Genomic DNA, 19,830 nt, shown 5'->3' on the forward strand with positions numbered 1-19,830 from the left:
TTTTTCCTATTAACTTGATTCTAATACTTTTGTATATATATATATATATATATATATATATAAATTCATATCATAAATTTATGTTTGTAGTTTGTGTATACATTTGTAACATAATGTATGTTTAGTAACATACATTATGTTACCTGAAAGAATGCTCTAGTGCGTAACAATAATAAATATGAAATGATTTGTTGCCGTGGTAACTGTCGGCAGGTTGTTGATAAACAAACCTTTAACTATATTTTGGTCATTTCGCCTTTCATAAGGTGCTTAACACTTAAAGAAATCCATATGAAATTGTCTTTCTCGGTTTTTTGGAAATTAAATGAAAGAACTTTCTTACCAATTAATGTCAATGAATGAACCTCTAAATATTTATAATCAAATAATAAATTGTGTGCATGAATTAAAAATTTATTTTTAAACGTTTGAATTAATTATTTGAAATTATAAGATGATAAACAATTCACTAACAATTCCTAATAACAGGTACTTACCAATGTACATATTTATCATTGCATCAGTTTAATTATTCATCCATTTATTGCATTTGATTTATTTTTTAGGTCTATTAGACACTTTCATTCTCAGACTGAAATTCCCCTTAGTTCAGAAAATTCATCTCAAGTTCCAAAAAGACAACACAGTCAGGTAAAATTTTTAAAACACATACATTAATATTAATATGTTATATTTTTCGTTTTCTTATATTCTATTATGTCCATAATACCTTAATAAATCAAGAGTTTTGGTATAAGAAATTTTGATATTTTTTAGCTGTCTAGAATACTTTTTAATTTTCTTTATGTCACTATTTAAATAACAAAGTATTATTTATACTATTGTATTGATTTTTCTAGATTATTATACTGCTTATTCAATATTTATATTTGTAGGTGCAAACAGATATAGTTGAAATTAAAGAAAACATTTTTGCAGAATTCAATGTTAGCAATTTATTGAATTTTCTTAGAAAAGTCACTCCTATTATGTGTTCTGCTCTTGAGAAAAACTGCCAAAGTAAAGCTTTTAATCGTTATAAATTATTGTCAGATGTCGATTCAACTTCTATTTTGTGTTTGCATGTTTTGGAAAAACAATTACCATCTGAGGTAAGTAATGTGTTTGAAGTGTTTAATTCTGTAATTTTAAGCATTTCCTGATTTTTTTTAAGAAATTGTTTTATACTGGATATATCTTATGTATTTAATTTTGTTGCTTGTGAATTCTATGCTTATGAGGAGAATTTTTTTGTTTTAAAAGTGAAAGCAAGAAATGTTAGTTTTTTATCGGAAAAATGTTTAATTGTAATTTTCTAAGACGGTTACTATTCATAATTTTGTTATAAATCCTTTCCTTAAATAATTGGAAAATACTTCAGAAAGAGAATTTTGAAAGTATATACTTGTTTCCATCTATTTCTAATTTTATTCATGATTTCCTCATCAGTAAATTTCATTTTGATTTCCAATTTTTTTTCCTTTTAATTGATTACAAAACATTTCTTAAAGCTAATTCTTCTGCTAAAAATAGCATTTTCCTCCATTGTGTTGTAGCAATTAATCATGATCATGCATTTTATTAAAAAATCTCTTATGAATTTTTTTCTCTTTGAAATAAAAAATTATGGTACCCTAACTTCCATTTCTTTGTATTATACAGAAGCAAATTATTTTACAAAAGAAAAAAAAAATCCTCCATTTTGCTTTTGAGTTATAAAGTATAACATCCTTCTGGGTAAATAAAACTCTTTTAAAAAGTCAAATTTGAATCGTTTAAACTGAGGACACCAAAAAATTGTATCATACCATTATCAGTTGTATTTTTTTTTTCTTTTTTACCAAATATTACTCATATTACATAGCACCATTATAAATTTATGATTTCTTCATAGAGTGTGTATGTAACATAATTCATTTATAAAGTTAAAATTATGCTCTTTAACATTTTTACAATATGTATTTAACTACTATTATAATTTATAGAAATTTCATTTTTAAATCTTTAATTGATGCTTCTTTTAATTTAATTTAATCTTCCAGATCATGTAAGATAAAGTTTTGAATATATTGAAAGTATTCAAAACTACAAATAGAACATTACTAAGTTAAAACTGCATAATTCTATAAATTGAGTAATATATTTTATTAATGAAATGCCTAGATTAGATTTTTTATAAGAATAAATTTATGAAATATGATAAGCATATAAATGTATTTAAATTTTAAAATTTTATATAATTTGAAGTTTTGAAATAATGCTATAAACCTGCAATATGATATAAAATATCATTACATTTTTTATATATAAATCGTTTGTTGTATATAGTGTTCGATACATAATTCTTACACTTAAACAATATTGGGTGCTTTTTTTTCTTCTCATTTTCAGTTTTGTTGCAGCAGCATTTCTTGGAATTCAGTTGGCACAGCTATTGCAACTGCATATCCTTTTTTTAAAAAAATATCTCATATGTTATTCATAATATCTTTTAAATATACAGTTTATGTATAGGCAGTATGGAACTGCAGTTCCTGAATGTTTTCAGTGTATAAATTTAATCAATAATTTATTGAATTTTGTATACAGTATTTAAATTTGTGAACAATCTAATCCAATTTCCTTTTATAATTTTCTGAGTTAATGCAGGGTTAAAATGTTTTTTTTTTTTTTATATATATATATAGAGATAAAAAAAAAGCTTCTGGAAAGACTGAATTTTCATCCAGCTCTAATTTTCTTCTGTAACAGATTTAAATTTTTTCACCAAATTGGTCTTTAAAAATAAATAAAAAAAATGAAATAAAATTAATAATAATTAGTGTGTGCTATTAAATTTCAAATTAGTCATGCTTTAATATGAATATAATAAAAACTAATTTTAAATTTAGAATTTTACATGATTATTTTTATTTATGTGTATAGTCAAAGAAAAATGTTCTTTATATTCAATTCTTTTTATCAGAATTTTAATTAACAACTATTATCCATATTTTGATATGAATATAATAAAAGATATTAAATTTAGAAATGACAAAATTATTTTTACAGTAGCTTAAAAGACTTATTTAAACATAATTTATTCACATAAATGCAAAATAGTAATTATGAATAATCATAGTTTTCTCTTGCAAAGAAAATTAAAAAATTCCCATTAATCTTAATACTTTGCTGTAGGAATCGAAAATACATTTCTATAGATATAACTATGTTCTTTAATCATTCATCCCAAATAACTTGTATTTAGTTTTTTTTTTTACATGTTTGAGTTTTGATCCTTATCAAAAGTTACTTTCAGTAGTATCGATCATAAAAGTTGGTGTGAACACAGTTCTTCAGTTGATATATGGAGCTTGAGTAGAAAGGATTTTGATCCAAAAAAACCTAATTTAACTCTTGAGACTGATTGCTGTATCACATATCTTAGTTTTCATCCAGAATTGCCCGCTATTATTGTTGCTGGAAAATTAAATGGTCAGTATCAAGAATACACTTTCTTTCCATTAAAAGAAACAAATAAGGTATTCTTGTGTATTATTGTCTTATATATATATATATATGTATATAGGTATATAAATTTATTTCGTGTATCTTACACACACACACACAAAAAGAACATTTTTTATAACCAGCTATTAGAGCCTTTTTCTATCTGCTCTCATGTTGACAATTTTATATAGCACCCTCTCAGAAATTTTTGTGGTACTTGCATTGTTGCCATCGGATGATAACCTGCTGGTAACTCAAAATTTTGTGAGATGGCGCTGGTGGATGTGAGATGAAGGAAGATTCAAAAATGTTTATATGTAATCAGTATGTGATTCTTATGTAAATATTATCTCCGAATAAACAATACTTGCTGAAAATGCAATAATAAAACTTTTAAATTAATGTCAAATACTTTTTTAGATGATACAAAAAATAATTGATTGTTATCTTTGTTACAATCATATATAATGATAAAATTGTAATTTGCAATATAAGAAAGAATGTTTCATGAGCATTCTTTATAAATTTTATATAATATTTTGTTGATACTTTTGTAAAATAATAGAAGATTGAATTAACATATTACTCTTCTATTATATTCTTGACACTTTTAAACCCATGTTAGATCTCTCATAAAGACATCCATAAGAAGAAGTTAATTTTTAAGAACATGATCAGTGCAAGATATCTACACATATAAAGGAATTTTTTTTTAAATATAATAGTTTTTTTAAAAAAAATATAGACTGTCCTATATATAGGAAAAAATCCAATACACTATCAAAAGTTACAAAGGTTGACTTACTTTACAAGAAAGATTTTAATGAATAGAAATCTGAAAAACAGTCTCTACATAGTCAAACACTGCACATTTTGCAAATGGTTACATTTTTTTTCTTGCAAGATTTTAATTGATATCTTTGATGGTCCTTGACAGCCATATGAATTTTTCTCTAATACATGCTCACAGTTTAAAAGATGAGAATTTCTTTGCTATTTTGCAGCATACCTCTTTGTTTAATATTCTTTTACCAAGATTATTACTGACCTGCAAAATTTTAATAAATCCTGTGCTTCACAGGGGGAAAATAATTTTGAAATTTTCTAAAGTACGGTGAAGGCGGTTTCAACAAAATTTGAACAAGTGCCCTGTATCACTTTTTTCATTGAATAGAAGTAAAATAATTTTCTAAATAACTATCGAATAAATCTATTCCATTTTTATATTTTTTGTAAGGAGTAACATAAAAGGGTACATCAATATCCTTTCTGCCTTCTTTCACACGAAGCTGTATTTTGCTACTCACTTTAGTAATATCAAAATATGTTATTAGTGAAACGATACAGTTTTCATTCCATCGAAAGCAGCTACTTTGTTAATCTTGTCAAATAATGCATCAGATGTTCTTTATAGTTTTATCTAAAGATATTAGAGAGTTTTTTGCCATTCGATTGTCTCAAACAGTTCCAGAGGCTCAAAATCCTTTTATTACAACTCACGTAACTCACGTGCAGTAAAAAAGTTATTCATTTATATTCTGTGAAATTTAGGATTAGGATACAATGTTCCCTGAATTCAAGGAATGTGATACAGAAGTATGAGTGATTTGAAAAAAAGTTGGGTATTAGATCTTTGTTTTATTTATAGGGTAGTTAGAAAACGCATGTCAAATGGCTATAATATTTATTTTTTCATGGATATTTTTAATGTTTTGAAAAAAATGTGATGACCTACTAAAAATGTATTTGTTTATTTAAGGAAAAATTATAATTTTATTATTATTTAATGGGGTAAAACTATAATATTTAATTTAAAGCAATTTTTTAATTAATTTTTTTCAAATTCAGTTTTTTTCCTAGTAATTTATTAAATAAAGTCTATTTGTAATAATTTATGAAAAGTTTTGTGTAGATTTTAATTGTTTCTTTTATTTTATCCACATTTAATTCAACTGCCCTGTAAATAGGATGGTTGTTTCAAATGGGTTAAAAATGGATTATATATAGGTCAAATTCAAATAAGTTAAATAAATAAAACTCATAAAAACTCATTTTTTAAACAAACCACTATTTGATTCTGAGTAATTTTTAAAGAAAAAAGGTTAATGAATTTAAAATATTATATAAAGTAAATGGAATTTTCTTAGTTGTATACATTTTGACTATGAATATGTTTTATAGGTGAATTCTTGATTAAAAATGTTACATGAAATACAAGATACAATTTATAACAGTTTGTTCATATAAATAATTTTAATGCCAGGTCACATTTTACATTCCAAATGCCAATAAATGATTCCATTATTAAAAATAAATGGATAAAATACATTTTTATAAAGATTTTTTTCCAAATATTAATAAATAAATGGTAACTGTGAAAGAAGCAGTCTTCAGTTTAATCATTTGATAGTTAATAATGCAATATATATATTTTTAAGTTGTATAAACTGTATAGATTAAATTCCTTTTTTCAATGATTTTCATATAGAAGTGCATAGTTGCCAGTCATATTGTTAAAATTATGCTTTAGAAAACAATAAAATTATTAACAGTCATTAAATTATCTATTAGTTTTGAAAAAATGACATTCTGTATCTAGATATAAATTTATGTTTTAAAACTCAAATCTTTCTCTTAATTATAGTAGAAACTTATGTATAATAAAGAAGTTAAGATATTAGAATAGAGTTATATTGCAATGAAATATTTTAGGTGAAATTTTACTATGGGATATTTCAAAAGAAGATGATCCTCTTTTGGCTTCAACAGAAATAGCAATTTTTAGTCATCGGGAAGCAATAACTGGATTGCATTGGATAATTCAGTATGGAAAACATAATAAAATAAAAGTAATGTGAAATTTTAATTTTAAGAACTGTATGTATGAATTTATTAAACTTTGCCAAATTCTGTCAGCAATTTTATTTACAGCAATTAATTTTACAGCAATTAGCATGATAAAAATTTATTAAATATTTTATAGTTCACTTATTAACCTATGGTTAAAAATAATGAAATTTGAGATGTAAATACAACTGATTTTTATCTATTAAAATTGTAAATTTTGAATTGATATCTGCCCCGATGAAAAATTCCATAATTTATTTATTTTATATAATTTATTAAAAAAAACATTTAAAATCATGTATTTAATATTTGTATTAAGTGCCAGTAAAAATTAAATGCATAATATCAGATTTTAATATGACTTTTTACATAATTTCTTGTTATTATATAAATATTATATTTTTAATTACAATTTGCTTTTTTTTATCAAATATTTGATTTATGATTATCATTTATAATTGATAATTATAAATCTTATGCAATCTTCATCAATCCCCCACCCCCAAATTCACTAGCAAGTGGCTCTATTCCAGTGACATCAAAATGAAATCATTTTTAACTGTTTAAATTTGAAAACATTGAACTAGTGTATTGTTGTTGACATGCATAAAATTTCAAAACTCTCAAACATCTTGAAAAGTGAAAAATCGAGTACAGAATATTCATCATTACAGACATGAAGCAAGTTGGAAAAAAATGTGCAATTAGAACAGAACTTTATTTTGATCAAGCAATCAATAACTTGTTTACAACTTTATTTCAAAACTTTCTGGATAGTACTGCTTCTAAATGTGAATAATATTTCAGTTTGAGAACTGTAGCAGGTCATTATAATAATAAAAAATGTCTGAGAGGTGTTTTATTTTTTAAAATGCTATTGGAAATGCGTTTTGAACTCGGAAAGGTATCCACTATAATGAGTTCATTTCTATGAATGATGCCAAATAATTATTGTAAGATGTTTAACCCTTTCACTACTGGCCTGGTCCGACAAAATTGGCTATACAAATTCTTTACTGGCGGGACGGTTTCTGTTTCAAAGGGAGGCTGCAGGATGTAAAACGAGTTAGCAAGAAATTCCTTGCTTTACATCCCACAGTCCACGTCAGAGACCGAAACTGTCCCACCAATATAAAACTTACGCAGTCAATTTAGCAGGCGGAATAATGAAAAGATTAAAATTTAATATCGCATTTTCTTGAGGGAGCAGTGAAAACGTTTTCTGATCTATTTGATCTATTGGTTATAGTTAAAAAATATGCTTTAACAAATCTGTTTGATATCAATATTAAAATACTATTTAAAATAAAATATATTTATCTTATACTTTTTATCTTGCAGAGGAAAAAATATTAAGTAAAGCCAGTGAGATAAATTGGGAACAATAACCATCGTATGCATTTGTGAAAACTTAGTGAACTGGGAAACGTGCGTTCTATAAGGCAATCTAGAAAAAAATAATAAACACTTTCCAACTTTGTCAGCGAAATTTTATTATATTTGTGTATTTTAATTTCGACCATATTAAAAAAACAACAACTTATATTTGTTCCTTCCCTACATCAGTTATTTGCAAGATAATTTACTAAATTATATATTTTATTAGATCTGTAGGATATAATGGTATTGAATAAAATTTAGTTTTCATTTTTAGATTTTCTCTTGAGAAACAGGGTAGGGTTATCATTTGTCCGTGACAATTTTCATCATAGCGTAATTAAGGACAGACTTTTAATCTAATAAAAATCTGTATTTTTCATGCATTTTGAATAACTTTTTATGGGATAGGTAATGGTATTAAAATAATAATGCGATAACATTCTAGCCTGCAAGTAATGTTCATCATTTTATGTCAAATTAATAATAGATTTTTAAAGAATCTACCATGTAATCAAAAGTTATATTACCATATCCTATTGCTATTATTTTTTCCTATCAGAATTGATTATTAATAACGATTTTAAGACATTTGAAGTCAAATATGGAAAAAGAATGACTCGGAAGGAGAAAAAAGTGCGATGATGAAGGAATCTGGTTTGTTGATTTTACCATTTTCAATAATAAACAGAGATTGTAGAGACGGAGAAGGTAACATTTCGAATTTTCCATAGTTCATTTTTCAACGAACATGTATATTTTGATTGATTTGATTGATTATTAAGTATCAGAATAAATGATCAGTATTCATTCATCTGAGAACTAGATAAAGTTGATTGTGGACAGCTGAATATCAGCTGGAAGAGCATCAAATTTGACTAAACAAAAATTTATTTGGGAGATTAATAATAGTTTATGATTGCAGAGATCTAAATAAAAATTATACTACCATACCCTACTGCTGAGCAGATTTTCATGAAGCATAAATGTTATGAAACAAAAATGAGTTGAATAGGAATTTTAGCTTTCTATTAGAAGTGAAAGCTGTACTTTCTACTACTACTCATTTGTCTTTATTCATTATAAAGTAAGTTTCTAAATTATATCCTTCTCTTGCCCCAAAATTTTAAGCCGTTTCTGTTTTCACTGAGGTTCATTTTCTGACGAAATTGAGGATAGAATAGTTATCGATTAATCAAAACTGAAGTTATTAAATAATTATGACAGTTTATATGTGATATTCCATGAAATCGAATGTATTTGTATAAACAACAACAGTGTAGTACTTGGTGAAGGAGAGTAGAATAAATTTTCAGGCAATAAATAATCGTATCTTTCTTTCTTATCCTTGCAAATATATTCTCTCAAATCAGTTTAGTATTACGATCAGAAGCCAAAATGTGTTTCTAATTACTCAATATTTTCTGGATGGTTTAGGGGATAGTATAATATAAGATTGGCGTAGTTATGAATGTTGCTGTAACTTAGATTGTTTAATTAATTTAGGGAAATATTAAAATTTATATACATTATCGTATTTTATATGAATTATTATTATATTTTATATTAATTCAAATTTAATATTAATTTAGGGAAAGGATATTGATTAATAGGAAATTGATTGATTGAACATGATTATGCACTCATATATTTAAATTAAAGACTTTTTTTTCCCTTCTTATAAGAACATTTTAACTTCAGCAAAATTAGTTCACAGTTACCCTAATTGATCTTATATAGAAAAGAATATTGAAATTTTTCATATTTGAAAATCTTTTTGTTTTGATTGGTACTGTTGAGAATTGAGAAAGTAATAGGTTCAAATACATCTAGTAATATTTAAGAATATCTATTTTAATAAAATTTGAAATAAATCAATTTTTGGTTAGATTTACACTAATTATTATGAAAGATCCAAATAACAAACAAATAATAGAGAAAAAGTATACTTGAATATTTATGTAAAATTATGGCATTTGAGCGAATATGTTTTGTAAAATGTGGTAACATTTTGATTTTTATTGACCAACGAGAGCAATTAATAAAATAACAACATTCATGAAAAATAATTTCTAAAAGTTTTATACAACATTATTTTTATATATATTATGAAGAATGATAAAAAGCTTTATAAATTTTGTATTACATACAATTTTAAAATGATTTTATTTTTTAATACTTGTTTACTTAATTTTAATGTTATTTCTAAATTTCAGTTTGTGAGTTGTAGTCTAGATGGTAAAATATTGCTATGGAGTTATGAAGATGATACTTTAAAGTTGGATGATGGGTTTGTATGCGTAATTCTTTTCAAATGTTTCAATATTTGCTACAGTATCTCGATAAAAAAAAATTTACTGAATTTTCTACGTTTTAGATTTGTTATATTAGCTAAACAGCTTCCCAGGAATTTTCTCATAAAAACACGCAAGGATAATGCAGAAATAGGAAGTAAGTATGCACTACAAAATAATGTTTAAATGCAAAATCCAAAAGTATTTTTGAGGGGCACTGACTTTTTAAAAATTAATTTCAAATGGTTTATTATATCATAAAATGCAAGTTTTAGTTATGTATATAAAATTGAAAAGATTTCTGTTAAATTTAAGTTGTAATAATTTGTATGTTGTTTTATTAAAAAAAAATTATATATTATTTTAAAAATATGAAAGGTTTATTTATTCACAGTTACATCAATGACTATAAATTCAGAAGATGGGAACATTTTTGTCATTGCAACAGAAGGAGGCGGAATATTTCAGTGTGCATTTGATTCCTTGGTACCAGCTCAATGTAAGATGACTAATAAGTTTAATTTTAAAAAAAATTTAGTATTTCTAAATTTTATTTATTCATTTTTTTAAAAATATTTTTTAGAACATAAAAAATAATTAAAAAAATTGTTATGAATAAAATAAGTACTTTTTAAGATGCAGACATTCAACATTCATACCATTTACCAACAAATCAACAGGTTAAATGTTCTCAAGAAAATGAATGAGTATACAATTACTTACATAATGAAAAGATGATCAAACACATTGCATATAGTTTTTCACCCAATTCTGAAACATATCATGTATTGCATTAAAATTTTGGATAAATCTAACATATAGTTTTAAATTAGTATTAAAATAGAATATTTTACAAAAAATCTCATAATACATAAAATACAAAATTAAAAACTTGAAATTAAAATTACATAGTACAGCCTATCTACTATGCATGTAATATATTCTGAGCAAAACTCTAATAAACGTGTTGTAATTGCAAAGGATTTCGGCTATTTTGGATGTTTTTATTCCAGTCTGTCAGCAATTCAAATTTTTTTCCTTGTTCCTTGAATTTTGTATTAACATTAAATTAAAATATCATCTATTATTGAAATTTTATTTTGTATAATTCAAAATTAAACCTAAATATTGCAAAAATTTATTTCTATATTATTTTTGCTAGTTAAATATATTCATGTCCTAAGTAAATAATTTTTAATGGTCTAAGTTCATTCAAAAACTTTATTGTTCAATATATTCAATAAAAAAAAATTCCCCTTTTTTCATAAAATTTTGACTTATAGACATGCTGATATTGCCTAAAACACTATCAATGTTTTTTAGATTCTGGTATTTGTCCTATCTCTCCAAAATCTCCTATAAACATGGGATTTGAGCGCCACAAAGGCCAAGTTACATGTGTTCAATTTTCACCTTTCTCTAGAAATATATTTCTTTCAGCTGGAAGTGATGAGGAACTTCGAATATATAACTTACTACAGGTAAAATATATTTAGACTATCTTTTTTTTTTTTTTTTTTCAAAAAAAGGACTCTACTTTTTTATAATTTCATTTTTTAAAAAGAACTTTCTCATTTTAATCCAAACAGCCTAAGCCTCTTCTAATACTACAACTATCATCTGGAGGGATAAATTCAGCCCAGTGGTCACCAATTAGACCATTAGTATTGAGTTGTGTCAGTAGTAACGGGCAGTTTCACATATGGGATCTCAAAACTGATGAAAAGTCACCTGTTGAATCCATTCCTTTGAATGTGGATAAAAGTTCTGGTTTATCTCTGCAGAATAACAAAGAAAAGTAAATAATTAAATTTTAATTAATTCCGTATCTTATAAATTCCAGATTTAAATAAAATATTAATCTAATAATTGTAAATAAAGAAACTTACTGTACAGTCTCAAAAAAAAATATCACCTATGTAACTTTTGTTATTTATTGTTACATCTTCATAAAATTGGTGTCGGTGGAAGTGGCTTAAATTAACAGGTTTGTTTAGATAGATAAGCTGATCAACCGAATTGGTTAATATATTTATTAACTAGTAACTCAAACTTTTTGCATTATGGAGATAGAGATTTTCCAATAATTCGATTCAGCTGGTCTTTTTATGTATGTGTATCAAATTTAATTCCAAAATACGCAAAAATTTTTGAGATATATTTAATTTTGTTTATTGAAAACTCTGATCAAAAAGAGCCATGTCTCAGCTTGTTAATAGCAAAAAAAAAAAAAAAAAAATGTTTTACTTGTTTGAATTAACATTAATTTTGAAAGAATAAACAAAATGATCCCGATTTATCCATTACATAAGTGTGATTTTTTAAAATTATATATATATTTTGTTTTTATTAAATATTTTATTTATATATTGTTTCCATTACATTTTGAATTAATTAATCATACCGACTTTCTAATTGATCCTGCCTTAGGAAATTAACAGCCATCGTTGCCATTTCTATGGCAAATGAAATATGTTATTTAACCCATTTCTTTTTAATTTCTGATTGGTGAAATATGAATGCCATAAAGATATTTTAAACCACTGAAATTATCGGTGTTTATTAAAAGAAAAAAAAATTATTTTTAGGCGGAAACGATTGTTAAACGAATTGGAGATCTGTTAAGTTCCATAAGATTATATAATAATAATAAAAATATTATACATTTGATTTTTACATAAGATTCAACAATATTTTAATTATTTCAATATTCCAAGCAAATGTTAAAATTTTAACAGTCTAAATTATTTTAGAAGTAAAAGTTAATTTAAAAAGTGAAATTCCCCATATCTGCATGAGAGTAATATTTAATGTGATGATACAATATATGGAAGCAGCATTTTTTTTTTTTTATTATTTCTCCGTATACGAACTAACACTGGGCACAGAACAAATGAACTGACCACTAGATTTCAGTGAATCTTTACATTTCAGCCCACTCTGGGGTCGAAAACAAAATCAAATTTGAAATGACATCTATCCGTCTACGAGCACCTTAATTCAAAAACGGAGTGAGTTAGAAAGATGAAATGAGTTATGTGATTTTTACATCAAAATCCTTCAATTGAATGAAAGTTTTGATGAAATCCATCTAAAATGTCTGTCTTACTACCTACATCTATGCGAACATAAAAAAAAAGAAAAAAAAAGAAAGGGGAAAAAAAAAAAAAACTAGATGGATAAAATTTTGCACAGACTTAATCAGTTGTTTTGAAATTCCAGTTCTATTAGACGATGTGTCTCTTACTTTGTCTATTCCTTGACATTAAAATGTAACTATTCATAAAAATGATGACAGGAATGTGAAATTCACATTAATTTTGACATTTAAACTGTTTTTTATGGAATTTTAGATGCAATCCATCGAAGAGATGAGACTTAAAAATATCAGTTTTATTTTCTAAGCGCAGAAGCTTAACAAAAGCATATTTTAGTAACATGCAGTAGCATATCTACGGTGCTGCAAGCAGGACAAGCGCCCTAGGCCCCATTGTCAGAGGCACAAAATTGTAGAATAAATAAGTTGAATTGAATTTTTTAAAATCTTTTTTTTTCCCCAATCTTTATTCCGAAATCTAAAATAAAACTAATTAAAACAAAAATTAAGATTTTTCTTTTAATACTTCTGAATATCCAGTTATCTCGATGGATTACCAAACTGAAATTGCCATTTAAATTTCTACGCAAGAATAATTTCTGACATACACAAGTAAATCATGAAAATTTGAAAATATTTTTCTGGTTAATAAGCAAAGGCTATTAATCAGAAAATATATCTCCTTGACATAAGTGAATCATGCGAGTAATATTTGATAAAACTAGACTTCATTTGAAATCAGATTTTATATAAATAAGCTCTATTCACTAAACATTCTTATTACTCAATAAAAGACTTGTTAGTGTTTTTAAATGTCTAATAGATTGTTTAGAATTGCTATGAACTAAATTTAATGAGAACTGGGAAGATAAATGAGTGATCTATTAATTGGATATTTTTACTACTTCTTACTTTCTCGTATATGTAGTATAGAGAAAGTGCAGTAATCATGGAAAAATTCGAATTTTGACAAATCTCTATGTCTTACACCTCCCTGTGTTAAAAAAAAACAAAAACAAACAAACAAAAAAAACGCATTTTTGGAAAATATCCGTCTGTCTGTGACAAAGATAACTCAAAAACGCTTTGAGCAAACGGTTGAAATATGGTATAAGGTCTTTATACCAAATTTGCAATTTTCTATCAAATTTTTGAGTTAAATCTGTTTTGAGATAGTTCGTCTGTCAGAAATTAAGTTAACACAATAACTACAAAATGTAGAGATAGATAGATAAGATTTAACACAGGTTTAACATCTATAGTGTCGACACCTGTCAAATTTTGAGCCAAATCCCACAAAGGGAGTCGATTGTCTGTCGGTCTATTCTTTCAGAAACAAGTAAACACGATAATTCAAAAATGCAGTAACTTAAATATATGAAAATTGACATGGGATTTTGGGACTACAAGTGAAGTTTTGTGTCAAATCTTCCTTTCAACCAGTTAAGAAAAAGGTGCCTGGAGCACAAATTTGATTTTCGGATATTATTAATCTCATTCCAGGGATGAATCACCCATGATGACACGACAGATTCAGTAAAAATGCTACATTCACGCCAAAAGTTAATATTTCGTAATTACTATACACCAATGCCATGCAAGGCGTTTTCTGGTATGAGAGTAAGCGAGAAAGTTTTGAGGAGACCACTTCCGATGGTTGAATAGGGTATAAATTTATTTCGTTTAAATTTGAATCAGAGCAGCGAAGGAAGAAAACTTTTTTGTTTTGTCCATAATGTTAAAATTGCTCTTGAAAACGAATTCTGCGCTGGAGTATTTTTTTATAACTCTATTTTATATTCTGAAATTTTTTTTTATATTCCAAACATTCTATAACCTGATTTAATTTCAGAAATTTTCATAGCGAATAATAATTTCACTGCTGCATAATATTTGACACTGAATAATTAATCAAATAACGGGTCTACAGTTACATAATCTCATCAAGCTACAGAATTATAGATATTCATAAAAATATTTTGTCATAAAATAATAGATCTAATATCTATATTTAATCTAATAACATCTAAATATTTTCATTTATTAAAGCTGAGGGCCGAATTCTTATTTTAATTTTTTTAAAAAGTGCAATATATTAACTCATTGCCATCATACAATTTCAGTGTTATTTTGGAATTTATAAAATAATTTAAATTTAACAAATTTCTTATAAAAGTTAAGATAATATAAGTCATCAATATTCTATTCTCAATTTTTTTATATATATTTTCTATCATTATATCATCGATTGCTGAGTTACTTTTAAAAATTTTATTTGTCGAAAAAAAATTTCCAAATACTTGATGTGTATTTTTTTTTAACAATCTATCTCAAAGGCTCTTTTGAAAGATTAATCTAGTTAAATTTACAACCAGAGCCTGACTAAGGCAGTGGCATGCGGGCAGTTGCCCCGGGCCACCACGTCAGAGGGTGGGGCCCCAAATCGAATATAAAGTATATTTTACGTTTCCTTCTTTAATAAACTTTTTTTAACATTGCTTTTCAAAAACAAAAAGACAGAGGGGCCCCCCAGAGAAGTTTTTGTCTCGGTGTTCAATTAGCAATACAACTCAATATTAAAATAGAAGAACCCAAAATTAATAATTTAAATTTTATATTTCCAACTGCTAATTCTAATTTGATATAAAAAATATTATTTAAAATATATTTTTTTAAACTACATATTTTGAGTGTTGAAATGAAAATCTAGTTTTAAAATTACACTCTTGAATTGGATTTCTGCATTCTTAAATTCCGTATATAACCATATTTAAAATTAAAATAAGAGTTATCTTTTGTACTTTATATTAAAAAAAGATTTTCTCAATTCCGTCTTCTGACAAATATGTCCTTATTTAAAATTCAGTTTCTGGAATTAAATGCATACATATCTATTAATAATTTTTTTTTTAAATGTGTCATGGCATAAGAATTTTTTAATAATGGATCATTTGTTAGGAATCATCGAATTTATCAGTTGTTCATATATTATGTAATTAATCTACTTGTATCAAATAAACGAATAATAAATTAAAAGATATAGTTTTTTAAAGACTTAAAATAAAGAGAAATGCCATTTGCTTATGAAATGCAGTTAAAAATATCTATAATTTAAGAAGACATGGAAACTTCCTAAGTAATTTATGTACACGTAATATAGCATGAAAAATCTAACCTAGAAATAAACGTTACTTTATGCTAAAAATCAGAGAAAGAAAGTCAGGAATTTAATATTTATAAGATTTAAAAATCATTTACTGCCTTTTCATTACTTAAGAGTAAAATAAAATTCTTGCTTTAAAAGTGTATCTGGGATGCAGTAATCTTTTCAGCAGAAATGGTTTGATGAAGCAAAGAAATAGTTTTGACTTACAAACGAAACAAAAACTATTCTTATCAAATATTCCTAAAATTAAAAAAAAAAAAAAATTAATGAGAAAAAATATCACATTTAAATTGTCGTTGAAAAATTGAGTTTGAATTTTAAGTTTTTTTTCTTTAATTAATGAATTTTTTTTAATGTAGTTGGTTACTATCTTTGTGTGTAATAATATTTTTAGAAGTTACTCGTAGTAATAAATTCATCGAAATATCACTTAATTTTTGATGAATTAGAACTAATTCAAGCATTAAAAAATTGCGTTGAGATGTATGTTCTTTGCTTTTAGTATTAATAGATGTAAGCGTATAAAGAAAATTATCATCTAAAAGGTATCATTACAATATATCATAAAAATGTTTTTTATAAAAATTTTTAAACCGTTTCGAAAATTTAGTTATTTGAGTGAAAATTTTGATATATTTGAAAAAATATAAAATCAATGTGCATTCCATTGATCGTAAGCAGCTTGCTGGGTACTTTAGAGCTGATATTCTTGGGTAGCCCTTTTTGAAATAATGAATTTGTTAGCCATTAATTTCGAATGCTTTTACACATTTTAATTATATTTATGTTAATAATTGTCTTTATAACTGAAAAATTACCTTTTTTGTAATTTAATTAATCTATTCAAATATAAAAAACAGAATATCCAATAATTAAGATGTGTTGACCAGCGGCTAGGCTGTATTATTTGAAAAATGTTTTATATAGAATTATTAGGTTTAACCTATTCTCCATCCAGCATAACGATTTGGGGGGGGGAAGGGGATATGAAGATTGCAGTTTAAAAAATTGTTATAAGGTGCTATTTCGATATTTGCCAAGGGCGCCATTTTATGTGGCTACACGCTTCTGAGTAGATATGAAAAAAAATTGTGAAGCGGAATATTCTTGATGGACCATATAATACTTTTAAGTCTGTTTTAAACACATTAATATTTGTTGGCTGCTCTGCTATCTATAAACTGCGTGATGATGCGTGCAAAAAGCATTCGTTAATCCAAAAGCGAAAAAGAAAAAAAAAATACTAAAAGAGCTGATGTAAAAATAAAATTCTCTCTGTTAGGCAAAGGTTGATGAAACCAAGGTATACAAATACAAATGAATCTAGTGTGATACATTATAATACGAATTTTCGAACTAGAGGCTCAAAATTAGGAGCTCAAAGTATTCTCTTCATAAACAGGAAGAGAATACTTTCATCACTCTGAGAAAATCTTCTACGGATGTTCTGAAAATATTCTCTATTTATTCAAGGAAATTTATGAATGATTGCTCGATATTGAGCCATTGAATACATAAATAATAGGGAATAAAAATTCAAAATTCCATTTATGCTAATTAAATTCCTTATTTTAATGCTAATTTTAATTAAATTGCTGAATAAATTTCCTTAGATTTGCATTTTATTTATTTGTAAATAATAACTGCTGATAAAGAGTAAACAATGGTTATTCATTACAACAATCAAATTTCATATCGTTTGAGGGGGGGGGGTGCATTTTTTAAAGCAAACTTCATACTAAATTAAAATTGTCCGATCTGAAAATAATATTTAGCCAATTGTTATATTATGATGGCAGTTGAAGCTCATGTTTCACAAAGAGTAGATCTATAAAAATAATATAAATTTAATATATGGTCCTTCACAAAGTGATTTTGTAAATTATTGTGGAAATTTTACAATTTTTTTTGCATATTTCAAAAGTATTTGGGGTATGCGCACATTTTTTTTTTTTTTTTTTGATTGCGATATTTAGCATGTCAGTTTTACTTCCGAAAATTTTTTTTACTGTGTTACATTTCACGATTTTCGTACATTCATATTTAAAAATTTATTAAAAAATATTAAATTTCTGTAATTTACGCATTAATTTCGTGATTTTATGAAATAAGATAATTTTCTTTTCACGAGACAAAAAGATTTTGAGAAATATATAATATTTTACGAGATAACAAAGAAAGTTCATAAGACTCATTTAACATTGGAAACAACATTTTTCAAAGACCTACAACTCTCAAAATTATCATCAGAATCCCATACAACTTTATTGGGAGGTTAATTTCATGACAACAAATCGATTCAACATAAAAGAAATAGACGTAATGAAAGAATTTCGATATAGCAGTTAATTAACTTGGTTAATCAGTTTGTTGATTGGAGCAAATCTGCCCCTTCAAGTCACTTCCAATTTTCTGAAGATACAATGATAAATAAAGTGACAGAGGTGTTCGTTCCTTTTTTTTTTTTTTTTTTTTTTTTCCCCACAACTGTACAAACACATATAAACAGTTTACAAGTTCATTTAAAAATAATGAGTATCTATTACATTCCTATTTTATGACAAATGTAGTACAAAAAAAAAAAAAAAAAAACGGTAAAACTAACTTAACTGTAAAAAATAATAATTTTGTAGGTTTCATTAGAATATTCTGTAATTGATTTTTTTTAAAATTTGTATCAGATAACATATACTTTTCTTCCTTTTGTTGCACTTGAATTTTCAGAAACAACAGTATTACAACTATATCATTACTTATTCATAAAAAATCTTTCGTTGAAAGAAAAAAAAAAAAATTCTTAAGAATTCTGCTACATTTTTTAAAAAGACAAATGCTCATTCTAATATCCGAGTCTTGATAATTTAAATTACATATTTAGCATTTTAGTTTATATGCCCACTAGGCTATGGATATTTTTTTCCCTTAAATAATGGAAATTTTATGCTTATGTCACAAGTTGGAATCATAACTTATTGTTATATATTATCACTGTTAATATAAGCCTTGTTCCATTTATAAATATACAAACTTTTTTATTTGAGCAAAAGATAACATATATAATATTGGATAGACCAGGGTTTTCACACAAATCTGGTGGGAAAAAATTATTTTTTAGATAATTTTTAAATTTTTCCTTTATTTTTCTGGTGCCGTGGCAACCCTGATAAACTTATTTCTGCCTAATAAACAATTTCTTTCATTATTCATTTAAATAGAAGTAATATCTTAAAATTCTTATATTTTTACCATGCATAGGCATCAAGATTTAATGATCTCTTTACTAATACTTGAGCATAAACATAAATAATTTTGTTTCATTGTTTAATATATAAATGTATTTTTCATTAAAAAAACTTTTCTATTTTCATGTTAACAGTCCTAATCTAGTAGCTACAAGTTCATCAAATGGAATGATACAAGTGTGGGAGCTTTCAGGTAGCGTGCTGATGGTTGAAGACAATGAAGAAGCCTTGCTTAAATTTCTCTCAACAAACACTGAATGAAACATTTGTGCAATGTTTCTTACTACCTACTTTATATATATTTATACTATGATACAT

The 19,830-nt window shown here is 25.5% G+C and overlaps 1 protein-coding gene across 2 annotated transcripts; it reads left to right on the forward strand.

Moving 5' to 3' along the window:
• Positions 1 to 120: 120 nt before the first annotated feature.
• On the forward strand, positions 121 to 19,781 carry LOC129984338 (cytoplasmic dynein 2 intermediate chain 2-like). 2 transcript variants are annotated; one of them, XM_056094201.1, is made up of 12 exons: positions 124 to 489; positions 567 to 651; positions 897 to 1,112; positions 2,392 to 2,443; positions 3,292 to 3,474; positions 6,202 to 6,338; positions 9,930 to 10,003; positions 10,091 to 10,164; positions 10,402 to 10,506; positions 11,331 to 11,488; positions 11,597 to 11,805; positions 19,647 to 19,781. In XM_056094201.1, the coding sequence occupies exons 1-12, from the start codon at positions 455 to 457 to the stop codon at positions 19,771 to 19,773; spliced, it is 1,455 nt and encodes a 484-aa protein (XP_055950176.1). In that variant the 5' UTR covers positions 124 to 454; the 3' UTR covers positions 19,774 to 19,781. The 2 variants fall into 2 exon arrangements, with proteins under 2 accessions (XP_055950177.1, XP_055950176.1); XM_056094202.1 differs by lacking the exon at positions 11,597 to 11,805 and having other exon boundaries at positions 121 to 489; positions 19,647 to 19,735.
• The last annotated feature ends 49 nt before the right edge of the window (positions 19,782 to 19,830 follow it).

The sequence above is a fragment of the Argiope bruennichi genome, chromosome 9, assembly GCF_947563725.1.
Source record: "Argiope bruennichi chromosome 9, qqArgBrue1.1, whole genome shotgun sequence".
Taxonomy (NCBI): domain Eukaryota; kingdom Metazoa; phylum Arthropoda; class Arachnida; order Araneae; family Araneidae; genus Argiope; species Argiope bruennichi.

Excerpts from the sequence above, each read along its gene's own strand:
- LOC129984338 (XM_056094201.1), top strand. The coding sequence starts at position 455 with ATGATAAACAATTCACTAACAATTCCTAATAACAG. Across the intron at positions 652-896 it reads CAAAAAGACAACACAGTCAG|GTGCAAACAGATATAGTTGA; the intron begins GTAAAATTTTTA and ends TTATATTTGTAG. Across the intron at positions 3,475-6,201 it reads TGTTGCTGGAAAATTAAATG|GTGAAATTTTACTATGGGAT; the intron begins GTCAGTATCAAG and ends GAAATATTTTAG.